Source organism: Oryctolagus cuniculus, chromosome 11 (assembly GCF_964237555.1).
Source record: "Oryctolagus cuniculus chromosome 11, mOryCun1.1, whole genome shotgun sequence".
Taxonomy (NCBI): Eukaryota; Metazoa; Chordata; class Mammalia; order Lagomorpha; family Leporidae; genus Oryctolagus; species Oryctolagus cuniculus.
In genome coordinates this window covers 15,034,116-15,047,441 of record NC_091442.1, presented here as the reverse complement: position 1 = coordinate 15,047,441, position 13,326 = coordinate 15,034,116, and the positions used below count along the sequence as shown (strand labels likewise).

Here is a 13,326-nt window from a genome sequence, read left to right as displayed (position 1 = left end):
CCTCTCTACACCTGTTTCCTTGCTTTTCATTTATTGTTATTATTAATTAATTTGTTTGAGAGACAGAAGGCGGCGGGGTGGGGTGGGGTGGGGGGAGGCAGGCAGGCAAGCAGACGGATCCTATCCACTGGTTTATCCCCAAATATCTCCAAGGCTAGGACTGGGCTGAGCTGAAATTGGCAACCGGGAACTCCATCCTGGTCTCCTACGTGGGTGGCAGGAACCCAATAACTAGAGCCATCACCTGCTGCCTCCCAGGGTGTGCATTAGCAAGAAGCTGAAATCAGGCAGACCCGGATCTCTGATGTGAGACACGGACGTCTTCACCACTAGGCTAAATGCCTACCCCTGACCAGTTTCCTTGCTTTGACTCAGGGAAACGAATGCTTTCCTCATTGCTCTGTTGTGAGGATTAATTGAAGTATTTTACGGGAAGCATTTTGCTCAGTGAGATGTTTGTTCATTCACCAAATGTGCATTGATCGCCCGCTTTGCACATCAGCAGACTACATAGACAGTGGCCCCTGCCTTCATGGTGGCCCTGTCCCAGCCAACATTTGGGAAATGATGGCTGTCACCAAGGTTTGGCAGATCATTGTTCCCTCTGCTCCTTTGATACATAGTCCTATTTTTGACCAATATCATAGTTTAAGAAATGTTGCTTTATATTTCAGATATCTCATTAAACTTAGTCCCTCTCCATTTCCAATTATTCTTTCTGTTAGAATATATGTATAAATCATTTATCATTTTTAAAAAAATTTTTCTTTTATCCAAGTCCTCAGTGGCCATGGTGACATCTACCATAGCCAGGAGCTTTTGTTTCAAGGTCCCCCACCCAGCCCCATTCACAGCTCTGCTCCTAATGCCTGTGCCAGGTGCTGGGGCATTCAGAGTGACCGGGACACATTCTAGCATCTACATTGCTGCCATTCTGGGACAGATGACAAATGTGGAGAGAGTCTGTTGTAAGAGAGGCAGCCAGGGGAGGCCATAGCATGGTGGGCCTCTCAGAGGAGGTGGCCCCTAAGCAGGGCCTTGCAGCATTAGCTCCGGGTGCAGTATGGTGGGTGGAGCCTTGCATTTGGGATCAGCGTCCACACCAGGTATGGCATTGTCCTTATCTTTGGGCAACACAGCAGTCACCAAGGAACTCAGTTCCTCCCTATGTCAAGGAGGCACTTGGGTAGAACCAACACAGGAAGACAGGTTTGGTAAGAGACAATGTGGAGGATAAAAGCCCCAGCCTGCCGCTCCAAGATCCCATATGGACCCTGATTCGAGTCCTGGCTGCTCCATTCCCGATTCAGGTCCCTGCTAGTGCACCTGGGAAAGCGGCGGAGGATGGTCCAAGTCCTTGCGCCCTTGCACCCATGTAGGAGACCCAGAAGAAGCTTCTGGCTCCTGGCTTCAGATCGCCTCAGCTGTAGCCATTGTAGCCATTTGCAGAGTGAACCAGAAGATGGAAGACCTCTCTCTCTGTCTCTACCTCTCTCTGTAACTCTGTCTTTCAAATAAATAAAAATAAATCTTAAAAAAAGAGAGAGAGGCCGACACCACGGCTCACTAGGCTAATCCTCTGCCTGCGGTGCTGGTACCCCAGGTTCTAGTCCCAGTTGGAGCGCCGGATTCTCTCCTGGTTGCTCCTCTTCCAGTCCAGCTCTCTGCTGTGGCCCGGGAAGACAGTGGAGGATGGCCCAAGTGCTTGGGCCCTGCACTCGCATGGGAGACCAGGAGAAAGCACCTGGCTTCTGGCTTTGGATTGGCGCAGTGCGCCGGCTGTGGTGGCCATTTGGGGGGTGAACCAACGGAAGGAAGACCTTTCTCTCTGTCTCTCTCTCTCTCACTGTCTATCTAACTCTGCCTGTCCAAAATATATGTATATATATAGAGAGAGAGAGAAAGAGAGAGAGAGACAATGTGAATGTTGTAGTGACGTCTTCATTCATTCATTCATTTGTTCAGCAAACTTTTTTTTTAAAGATTTATTTATTTACTTGAAAGGCAGTTAGAGGCAGAGGCAGAAAGAGATAGAGGTCTTCATTCACTGGTTCGCAGAAAGAGAGCGAGGTCTTCCATTCGCTGGTTCACTCCCCAGATGATCGCAATGGCCAGAGCTGTGCCAATCCTAAGCCAGGAGCCAGGTTTTTCTTTTGGGTCTCCCATGCGGGTGCAGAAGCCCAATGGGCCATCTTCTACTGCTTTCCCAGGCCATAGCAGAGAGCTGGATCAGAAAGGACTCGAACCAGAGCCCCTATGGGATGCTGGCACTGCAGGTGGAGGCTTTACCTGCCACGCCACAGCGCCAGCCCCTGCAAACATTTCTTGACTATCTACTCTGGGTCAGGCACTATTTTAGGAGCTGGGAGGCATCCATGGATGGATCCACCCGATCCTTGACTCCAGGATCCTTAATTTCAGCAGGAGGACTCCAACTGCAGGCAATGAAAATGGTTAATAAGTAGATTATTGGGGCTGGCGCTGTGGCGTTCCATACGGGTGCCGGTTCCAGTCCCGGCTGCCCCACTTCTGATCCTGCTCTCTGCTGTGGCCTGGGAAAGCAGTGGAAGATGGGCCAAGTCCTTAGGCCCCTGTACCCGTATGGGAGACCCAGAAGAAGCTCCTGGCTCCTGGCTTCAGATTGACCCAACTCTGGCCATTGAAGCCAACTGGGGAGTGAACCAGTGGATGGAAGACCTCTCTGTCTCTCTGCCTCTGCCTCTCTGAAACTCTGCCTGTCAAATAAATAAATAAATCTTTAACAAATTTAATTCTATTAAAAAAAGTAAATTCTTGAGCATGCCACAAGGCAAAAGGGGCTGTAGCACAACAAGCGAAGTGAGGCAGTGCAGGGCTCAGCGTGGGCACGGCAGGCAGGGGCAGGTGGTTCTCAGAGCGGGGGGGTGGGGGTGGGGGTAGGGGCTGCCTCCAAGGTGCTTGTTGAGTGAAGTCTCTCTGCGGGCAGGGTGTGAGCCAAGCCCTCAAGCACGGCTGTGGGAGTGAGGATGTTTAAAACCTCCGCAAGGTCCCTCCCCATGGTGATGGCTGTCAATCGCAAAAACACGTCTGAGTGGTCCAGCAGAAAATCTACTCACACAGTGAGCCCGGCAGATCAATCAGGCCACGCTAGCTGACGAAGGTACAGAACCTTCTGGGAGCAATGTTGGAGTAGTGGAGGCTGGAAACCACTCAGCTGCCCGGGAGCTCGACTGCTCACATATGTTGGCTACATCTGTGGACTGCCGGGTCCCGGAAGAAAGACGTGAAACCCTTCCCGAGGCGTGTTACAAAGAGAGCACGCTAGTGCAAGTAGTGTGTCTAGTGTGCTGTCGTCGGTGTGAAAGAGATGACTGGAAATCCTACACAGTGTCTTCAGGACGTGGCAAACACGGGAATGGAAAATCCATGCATCGATTTCTGTATCTTGCAGGAAATGAACTTACCTTTCAGAGCCCGCTCGCATGATGTAGACCACCTCCGAAGGGATTTGTAAAGCTGGGGGACCGGGAGTCTCCAGGGAGGGGAGCAGATGGGCTGGGCAGTGTTGCTTTCCATAGTTTTGGAATTTTGCACCTTGTGCCTATCAGTTGTGTAATTAAAGTAAAGTGACTGCCGCTGGTGTCCCACTCTGGACCCTCTGGCTCAAGCCATCTGCCTCCCGCCGTGAGCGCTGCCTGCTGGTGGCTGGCAGCCAGTGTCATTCTCCGAGGGCTGTTCTTCACCAAATGTGGGGTGGCCCACAGCCCATGACCAGCCTGCCTGGCCTGCAGGGCCTCCTTGCCTTTAGTTTCAAGGCCTGACTAGCTCTGCAGAGCAATGCATGTCCCAGGGTGTCCGAGGGACAGGGCCAAAGCAAGTGTCCAGCACAATCTGCATCCTTACTTCACTCTGGCCACTGCCCTGTCTTGCTTCCCTCTCACCCTACAGATTTCTCCCCAAGGGGACCCCCTGAAGGACCACATGCGGTGAGCCCTTGCCTGATGCCGTGTGTCTGGGGACTGCTGCCTGAGACGCCCGAGGGTCCAGTGCTGTCCACTGCAGGAGTTTACAGCACGGGGCCCACTGCTGTCACCCCCACTGGGCGGATGAGGAGCCTCCAGTGTTTGCACACTAGCTCAGACCACACATCAGGACACAGAAGGAGCCCGTGGCCTCGGAGCCCATGTTTCTCTCTACACCTGCTTCTCTGAACACAGGATTGTAATTCTTGCTGGTGGTTCCTATCACAGCACTCCCTGCACATGGCCAGGGTGCCCTGAGGGACAAGGATGGGGTGGGTGCATAGGTACAGCCATTTAGGATGGTAACAGCCGGACGGCATGGCTGGGGTAGACTCTCGGGACCTTGGGCTTGGAGATCTCAGTGTTCCCCAGCATGCGGGAGTCCAGTCCCTGAACATCATTTTGGCCATGGGAGATGTTTGCATACTTCTGGGGGATGGGAGTTTCAGTACCTGATGAGGCAGCCTGCCTGTGTCTACAGACAAGGTGTAGAAAGCACACTTTGTTCTAAGTATGAGTAACAATGCAGCTCAAGCCCTCGGGGCTCCCAGAACAGGGGCTACACCTTCCACCCTAGAAGAAGCCCTGCTAAAATGGGGCCTGGGGCGTCCTGGGCTCCGACCTTGGCCTCTGCGGGCCCACAGCCCCTCCCTCCCAGTGCCCTCGGTACCCTGACCTCCTGCAGTGGCTTTTCCTGGTGCCGCTTCAGGAACAGTTTAATCAGAGCTGCTTCTCTCTCTCTCTCTCTGTTCTAGTTTGATGGTGACAGTGCCTACGTGGGGATGAGTGACGGCAACCCAGAACTCCTGTCAACCAGCCAGGTGGGTGCCCTGTCCTCCCCAGGCCGGGGGCTAAGCGTGGGGCTGGTTGAAGCCGGGCTGCTCCTGGAGTGAGGGGGGCGGGCACAGCCCATGACTGTCCTCCGTCACAGCGGTCACGATTCCCAGTTGAGTGCCCTTGAAAGGGACGATCAAAGTGGAGCTGCAGTGTTCTCTGGCTTGGAGTGGACATCAGCGACCCTCATGGAGCTGGAAACGCCTGGCCTGTGTTCCCCAGGCTCAGAGGGAGGTTTTCAGCAGCAGTGAGCTGAGGTGTCCCGTGTCACCTGCCTCTTGCCGCTGTGCAGCCCCCACAGAGTTGCGCTCCCTACAGTCACGCAGGGCTCTCCTGCCCACCTGGAGCAGGGCACGGCCCCGGGAGGGCAGCGGACAGGGCACCAAGGGAGGAGAGCAGAGGCTGCCTGTGAGGTCCCCATGCCCAGGCATGCACAGATACCGGTGGGAATTGGGTTTTCTACTGACCCTGCTCTCTGCAGAGTTCATTTCTCTGAGCTGGGAGCTTCCTCAGTGTAGACCATGATACCCCAGAGGGTCCTCACTGCGGGGGCTGAGGGCCAGGGGAGGGTTCTACCTTCTGGTTGAGGGCCGGGGTAGGGTCCTCACTGCACAACGTGATGCCAGCGAGAACCCTCACAGGTGTTTACATGCCTTGCTCTGTGACAGGCCATAGGTGAGTAACGTGTGGCCGGGGCCTTGGGGAGCGTGGCCAGTGCAGAAGATGCTGCAGTCTCGGGGCCAGGGGTGCACGGAAGCTCTGCTGCGTGGCTGCTCCCTGTCCCGGGCCGTGTGAGGGTCCCTGCGCTGGGGCTGCCAGCATGCCCGTCCCTGGCCAGTCCCTGTGTGCGCGCCGTACTGCTGTTGCTGCAGAGCTGCCTTCGTGTGGCTCTGGCTGTGTCAGCCAGCAAGACGGGCTCAGGTCCGGCAGGTGGTCATTTTTTTAAAAAATTTATTTGAAAGGCAGAGTTAGAGAGAGAGAAAGAGAGAGAGAGAGATCTTCCATGTGCTGGTTCATTCCCCAAAAAGCTGCAACGGCCAGGGCTGTGCCAAGCTGAATCCAGGAGCCAGGAGCTTCTTCCAGGTCTCCCACATGAGTGGCAGTGGCCCACGCACTTGGGCCATCTCTTGCTGCTTTCTCAGGTGCATTAGCAGGGAGCTAGGTCAGAAGTGGAACATCTGAGTCTTGAACCGGCGCCCATATGAGATGCCGGTGTTGTAGGCAGTGGCTTGACTCCCCTGTACCACAGCACCAGCCCTGTGGGTTGTCATTTTGGTAGCCCACTCTGAAGTGGCTCAATGGTCCATAATCAACCTGGACATGGGGTTGCCTCAAGCACAGACCTACCCCTGAGTATCCACCCGGGCCCTCCCACAACCTGCAATGCACTGTGTCAGCGCAGGGAGTGCTGGCGGCCTGAGCCATCCTGTGGTGTGGTCAGTGCTGGCTCAGGCTCTATTGGAAAGTGGGACCCAGTGGCCTCTGTGGGCTTAGGCAGAGAGGAGTGTGGTCCCTGGGAGAGGAGACCCAGGACAAACCAAGCCCCTGCCAAGCCACGCACGGCAACTTTTTCGGCTGCTCTCCCACAGCTTCTCAGATCTCAAAGTGCCTTCTCAGCGGTTGTTTGGGTGGAACTGAGGCTGAGGGCTGCTGGCCGACAGCCCAGGTGGCTCACAGCTGTGTGGCTGGGGCTCAGAGATGCTGCACAGCCTCACCTTGCCCTGCCTGTGCAGGGCCCCATTCCCACCAAACGCTGCTGCCACCCTGCTTCAGCCTGAATGTCCCCTCCCTCGAAGGTGACCCTCCCAATCTGATGAGGTCCCCTCCCCTGATTCTCTCTGATGCCACCTGGTTGTTTGAATCCCTGGCATTAGTTACTGTCGTTTTCCACATATCTATCTTGGCTAAGGTCTGACTTCCACGCTAGACCGTGACCTCCATGAGAGAAGATTCTAGTCTCATATCCACTGCTGCGTGGCCCAGGGGGGCCCAGTATCTGGCACAAAGCAGACACTCAGGAAATATCTGCGCCATGAGTGAGTGTGATCCCTTCTCTGCTCTGAAATCCAGTTTTCCTGACAATGGAACCAGGTGGTTGGACTTCCTGAGGGTCCTTCCCAGTCTTCTGTGTTGTCACCCAGAAAAGGGTCCTCCTAATTTAGGGCTTTATGCAGTTGACATCAAGATTCTCAGGTCTACCAGATGGCATCTTCATGGGAGTGAGTTGTACAGCTGCAATGGAGACTTCCTATAGTGTGTCAGCGAGTTTTCGCTGCATAACAAATACCTTAGAATGTCGTGGTGGAGAGCAACAGATGCTTACCTAGTTCATGATCCCAGGGGTTGGCAGTATGGCTGGGTTCAGCTAGGTGGCTCTTCTGGTCCCGGCTAGGATCACAGGAGTCAGTGTGGTGGGTTGGGGGTGGGGCGCTTGTCCTGCTCCACTTGGTCTCTCCCCCTCCAGCAGGCTGGCCTCAGCTTGTTCACGTGGCGGGAGAAGGGTTGCAGAGCTGCAAGACCTCCTGAGGTTTAGGTTTGGACCTGCAGATGATTCTTGCGGCTCAGTCCGTTGATCAAGCCAGTCACGGGGAAAGAGACTGTACCTCACGTCAGGAGGACCTGCAACGCACAAACTACCGCGTGTGGAAAACACATGGATGTAGTTCATGCTGATTTTGATGAGAAAGGACTTAAATTCTTCCATTTCCTATAGCTCCCTTGGCTTGGTGGGACTCTGCCGGATTCTAAGTCTCTAATGGGAAAACGGCTGTGTGTTTCCTCCCCGTCTTCCCCTGTGCCTGCTTAAACTCACACCTGCACACACACATGTGTGCCTCTCATGGTGTCTGCTCACCAACTGCAGGGAGCAGCTTGTCCCAGCTCCTGAAGGATTGACATAAATATGCGGCCGCGTGGGTGCAAGGAAGGCCCCACAGCCCATGCAGCATTCATAGGATCAGCTCTCCACATGACCGAGAACACTGTAAATATGGTTAAATGCAAAGCTTGCTCGTTTGCAGTGCTTGTTGGACATCTACTGTGTACAAGATCTGGTTAGGAGTGGGGAGCCATTTCTGGAAAGCATTTGTGTTCAGAATATTCTGTTTAATCATGTTACAAACCCGCTCCCTTGAAGACAAAGTCTACTTATTTTCACCTGCTTGAATGCAGAGCCACACACGCGTACACACACGGCACTTCCATTTACTGGCTCACTCCCCAAACATCCCCAACAGCTGGGGCTGGGTCAGGAGCCCAAGAGTCCATCCCAGGGGAGCACTCAAGCACTTCCAGCATCACCCGCTGCCCCCTGCCCACCTCACCCCCACCCCCAGATATGTTGGCAGGAAGCTGTATTGCAAGCAGAGGTGCCGGGCCTTGAAGCAGCACTCTGATGTGGGAGGGGGCGCCTCCAGCAGTGGATTCACCTGCTGCGCCGCAAGGCCCCCTTAATGGAGCACTTCCCCCAAACAGCCTCTTCTTGACTTGGAAATGTGTGCCTTTTTAAAAAGTTTTCAAACCTGCGCTTAGGGACTTCAGGTCTCTTTTGCAAGTACATGCTTCACAGTGTGGCTTTTGCAGGCCTCCACAAAATCCCTTGCACAGCTCCCATTAGCCCTCATGCATTGCCACACACCCCCACCCCGCCCCGGGACGATTTTCTGCCCCACTTGCCAGGGCTGCAGCCCATCAGCGGCACCTGGAGGCGGGGTGCCTGGGGCAGATGGCCCTTCCCCCAGTGAGAGCAGATCCTGTCCAGGGCTTGCCGGGATTGCTAGTCCCTGGTTATGTGATCCAGGAAGAGTCCGCTTCTTCCTGGAATGAGGTGAAGGAGAAAACAAGTGGGCTCCGGCCCCAGCTGGCAGGATCCAGAGTCCAGATCTGCCATGCCCAGCAGGGGCCAGATGTCCCTGTGCAAGGGATGTCTGCTTCCCGTGCAATGGGCGGGCATCGCCTGCCTCCAGGGTGCTCTGAGAATCCAAGGAGGGGTGCGTCTTGGAGTCTGTTGGGGCCCCAGCCTCTCTAGCAGGCTGGGGTGCCTGTCGTCCGGCTGCTGGTGGCAGCTGCTAACTACTCACAGCCGCCCTTCTCAGGGACTCGGCCACTGCCAGGTGGGAACCCTGAGCAGGGGGTGCCAGGGGTGTCCAGGAGCAGAGTCCCTTTTCTCAAGGGGCCTTCACCACGGAGCTGACTGTAGCGAGGCCCAGCTGAGACCACGCCTCGCTCAGCTCCACCCCTCTCTTTTCATAGGAAGCCCTGTCACAGACTCTGCTTTGGGGGAATCTAACCCAAGAGTATGCAAAGCCGGCACCGGGAAAAGCCAGCTACATTGCGGGTTCGTTGTTGTTGTCATCAGAAGTAACGCAGGGACCACGGAGAGGAGCCTCTGCTGGCCCCTGGTGCTTAGCCGCAGCTCTGCCCTGGGTGTCACCAACAAGTGCCTATTTGTCCCTTCAACAGTGCTGCCAATGTCCCTTCATTGCTGTCTTCCTGGCAGGGGGTGGAGGCCATGTGCCATGTGCATGGCTTTTAATTCTGACTGCTAAAGCTGTCAGGATTTTTCCCAAGAATCACTGAAGGTGTGTGTGTGTGGGTGTAACAGGGAGAGACAGAGTAGAGATCGAGGGAGATGGAATAGCACGATCAAGTTTGCTGTTTTCAAAGCTCTCGGTGGCAAGAGTGAATGCTGGGAGACCAGCCAGGAGGGTGTGGTCATCGCCCTCGTGGGGGCTGCTGGGGTCCTAGGTTACGGTAGAGGTAGAGCAGGCAGGAAGAAGCAGAAGGATCTGAGATGTGTTTTGGAAATCAAGCTGTAGGTATTGACAGTGAAAGGGAGAGAGTGATGGCTTGATGGGTGACACCGGGCTCTGAGCATGAGCCTGTTCCTAGTGTGGGGGGTGGTGCCACTTTCTTTTACTTTCAATCCTTTTTTACAACATTTTTTCCCATGGAGACATAGTAATTGGACTTATATAGGGGGCACAGGATGACGTTTCAATACTTGTGTACAATGTGTAATGATCACACAAGGATAACAAGAGTACCCATCACTTCAAATCGCTTGTTTGTGCTGAGAATATTAAAAGTCCTCTCTACTAACTATTTTGAAATATATGAGAGTACTTCAAAAAGCTCATAGAAAATAGAATTAAAATATTTTGTGCAAAATAATCTTTTAATTCCATTTTCCACAAACCTCTTGAATTACCTTGTATAATTAACTATATCGTTGCTGTCAACCTGTCATCCTCCTGTGTTAAAGAGCAATAAAGTTACTTCTCTCTGGGCCGGCCTTGTGGTGCAGTGGGGAAAGCCACCACCTGTGATGCTAGCATCCCCTTGTGGACATTAATTTGAGTCCCAGATGTTCCACTTCTGGTCCAGCTCCTTGCTAGTGCCCCTGGGAAATCAGTAGAAGATGGCCTAGTACTTGGACCCCTTTGTACACGTGGGAGACCCAGAGGAAGTTCCTGGCTCCTGGCTTTGGTCTGGCCAAGCCCTGGCTGTTGTGGACATTTGGGGAGAGAAGTGGATGGAGGATCTATCTCTCTCTCACTCTCTCTCTCTGCTTCTCCCTCTCTCTCCCTCTGTAACTGTGCCTTTCAAATAGATCCTAAGTCCTCCTGGTGGTGCCATTGTCTGCCCTGGGAAGGCCTGGAGAGGTACAGATTTGATAAGGTCAAACTTGGACATGTTTCATTTAAGATGCTCATCCAAGCAAGAGTCTAGAGCTCACAGGAGCAGTGCATTTGGAAGTCCTGGTATTGAGTCCTTGGGAGTGGGTGAGATTCATGGGGAGAGAGGGAAGAGGAGACTGGTGGGGCACTGATGACTCTGGTGCTGAGCTCCGGCGTATGAGGGTAAAGTAGAAGAGGAGTGGAAGACTGCGGCACTGATGGGAAGGAGGAGGAGAGCACAGAGTTGCAGAACCCAAGGAGGGAAACATGATGTTGGCTGCACAGCTCCTTCCTTGTCAAAGGATCCACTTTAAATGAATGAATGATGTAAATAGATTCAAGGAAACCATAAAAGACACCGGCGGGACAGACTTTGAATTATGCTTTGTGGCTTTCGAGTGAGGAGGGCATTTCTAGGACTCAAAGCCTCCAAAGAAAAGACCGAAAAATTTGACCACAGACTGATGTGACCAAAACAACGTAAGTAAAATCAAAAAGACCAATGACATATTGGGCAAAAATATTATCAACCACAGCATAATCGAAGGATCAACCACCAGAATAAGTGAAGAATTCCTACAAATCCATCCAAACCCTGATGGAGAAAAGGGAAGGAGATATGGGCCAAGGAAAGGAAATAGATGGACATGTGGACAAGGGCTAGGACGGGTTCATCGAGAAACAAAGCAAAGCTGCACTTGGGGGACGGGCCCTTAGCCTTGCAGTTATGTGCTGGGTGGGACGCCCACCTCTCGCATCAGTGCGCCTGAGGATGCCCACATCTCACATCAGTGCACCTGGGTTCAGCTTAGAGCTCTGGCTCTTGATACCGGCCTCCTGCTAACACAGACTCTAGGGGACAGCAGGTGCTGGCTCAGGTCACTGGGTTCCTGCCCCCGACATGGGAGACTTGGGTTGAGTTCCCAGCTCTCAGCTCCCAGCTCCCAGCTTTGGCCTCCAGCCAGCACCAGCTGTTGCAGGCAATTGGTTTTAGAGAATGAGCTAGTGGATGGAAGCTCTCTCTCTCTCTCCACTTATTTGTGTGTGTGTGTGTGTGCGCGCGCGCGCACGCTTGCCCCCTTCTTTCTCCAACCCAAATAAATAACTTTAAAAAAAAACTACCATTTTTCACCTCTGAGATTAATAAAAACCCAACAGTTTGCTACCTCTCTGTTGGTGTTCTTGTGGGGAACCAGGCGTTTTATGCATTGTTGGGGGAGGCAGGTAGTACATGGTTTAACAACTCAGGAGGCAAATTAGCACCATCTAGCAAAACTCCCAGTGCACTGATTTTTAATTCAGATCATCTCCTTTTGGAAATATATCCTACTGATTGATACATTTGTGCACATGAAAAATGACATATTTGAGATTATCCATTGTGGTATTATTTATAATGACAAAAGATTGGATGTACATGAATGCCCAGCAATATAGGATTAATTAAATAAATCGTGCAGCTCTATCAAAAGGAATAGCATGAGACTCAATAAGGAAACTGAAGCGATATCCAAGTTTTTTAGATACATTATTGATGCAGAAAAGCAAGGTGTAAAAACAGTAAGAGTTGTTTCTTACCATTTATGCAATAAAGGTAATAAGAATGTTTTATGTGCTTGCATTTGATTAAAGTATCTCTGGAAAGACACATAAAAAGGAACAGTGGGTTGCGCATCGTGTGTATGTGCCTGTGTGTGCATCATGTGTGTGTGTTATGGGGGGGGGCAGGTTGTGGACGGGTAGAAAAGAGTTTTGGATTTTCATATTTAGGAGATTTATTTTATTTTATTTTTTGACAGGCAGAGTGGACAGTGAGAGAGAGAGACAGAGAGAAAGGTCTTCCTTTGCCATTGGTTCACCCTCCAATGGCCGCCGTGGCCGGTGCACCGCGCTGATTCGATGGCAGGAGCCAGGTACTTATCCTGGTCTCCCATGGGGTGCAGGGCCCAAGTACTCAGGCCATCCTCCACTGCACTCCCGGGCCACAGCAGAGAGCTGGCCTGGAAGAGGGGCAACCGGGACAGAATCCGGCGCCCCGACCGGGACTAGAACCCGGTGTGCCAGCACCACAAGGTGGAGGATTAGCCTAGTGAGCCACGGCGCCGGCCAGGAGATTTTAAAATAGGAGTTTATTTTAACTTCAGAAAGCTAAGCAGGTGGCATTGTGGTATGGTGGGTTAAGCTACAAGCCTAGATGCCTGCATCCCGTCTCATAGTGCCTCTGCTTCCACTCTAGCCTCATGCTGATGTGCCTGGGAGGCAGCAGATGATGTCCCTGCCACCCATGCGGGAGACGTGGGTTGAGTTCCAGACTCCTGGCTTTATCCTCACCCAACTATGATTGTTGTGGGAACTTGAGGAGTGAACCAACAGACTGGAGATCTCTCCCCATCTGTCTCTGCCTTTCAAATAAAAATCAATTTTTTTTTAAAAAGGAAGCCATCTAGATCTCAGCTAACGCAGCTCTGCTGGTAGGGGCCATCATGTGGGTCCCTGGGTGGAAGGAAGCAGAAGCGGGAGGGGGGACGTGTAAACAGTAAGCAGAAATAGCTTGCACGACGAGGGGAGACTGCAGGTCAGTGAGATGGGGGCTCCGTAGATGGGATCGTCTAAACAGGCAGGAGTCTGTAGTGTTGGGTTGTGGCTGGGAGGCGTCCAGGAGAGGGTGAGGTGGACTCATGGTTTAAGTTTCCAAAGCAGATGGGAAGGGGTGACTCCTGCCTGGAGATGGGGCTGTGGCCTTAGCCTAGAGCGGGGACAGAGGGGGCTGGGGTGGGCAAGGAGCAGCAGGCATCTGCGCCTGAAGGCTTGGG

General features: G+C 52.9%; 1 protein-coding gene across 8 annotated transcripts in view; it reads left to right on the top strand.

Moving 5' to 3' along the window:
- Nucleotides 1–13,326, top strand: part of TOX2 (TOX high mobility group box family member 2) — a 130,575-nt gene that overhangs the window by 46,375 nt on the left and 70,874 nt on the right. For 7 of the 8 annotated variants that reach the window (XM_051845035.2, XM_051845030.2, XM_051845033.2 and 4 more), the window contains one exon: nucleotides 4,757–4,822. The exons of the other annotated variant lie outside the window; for it this stretch is intronic. In XM_051845035.2, coding sequence (XP_051700995.2) covers nucleotides 4,757–4,822 — 66 coding nt within the window. The remainder of the gene's footprint in view (nucleotides 1–4,756; nucleotides 4,823–13,326) is intronic. 8 annotated transcript variants of the gene reach the window in all.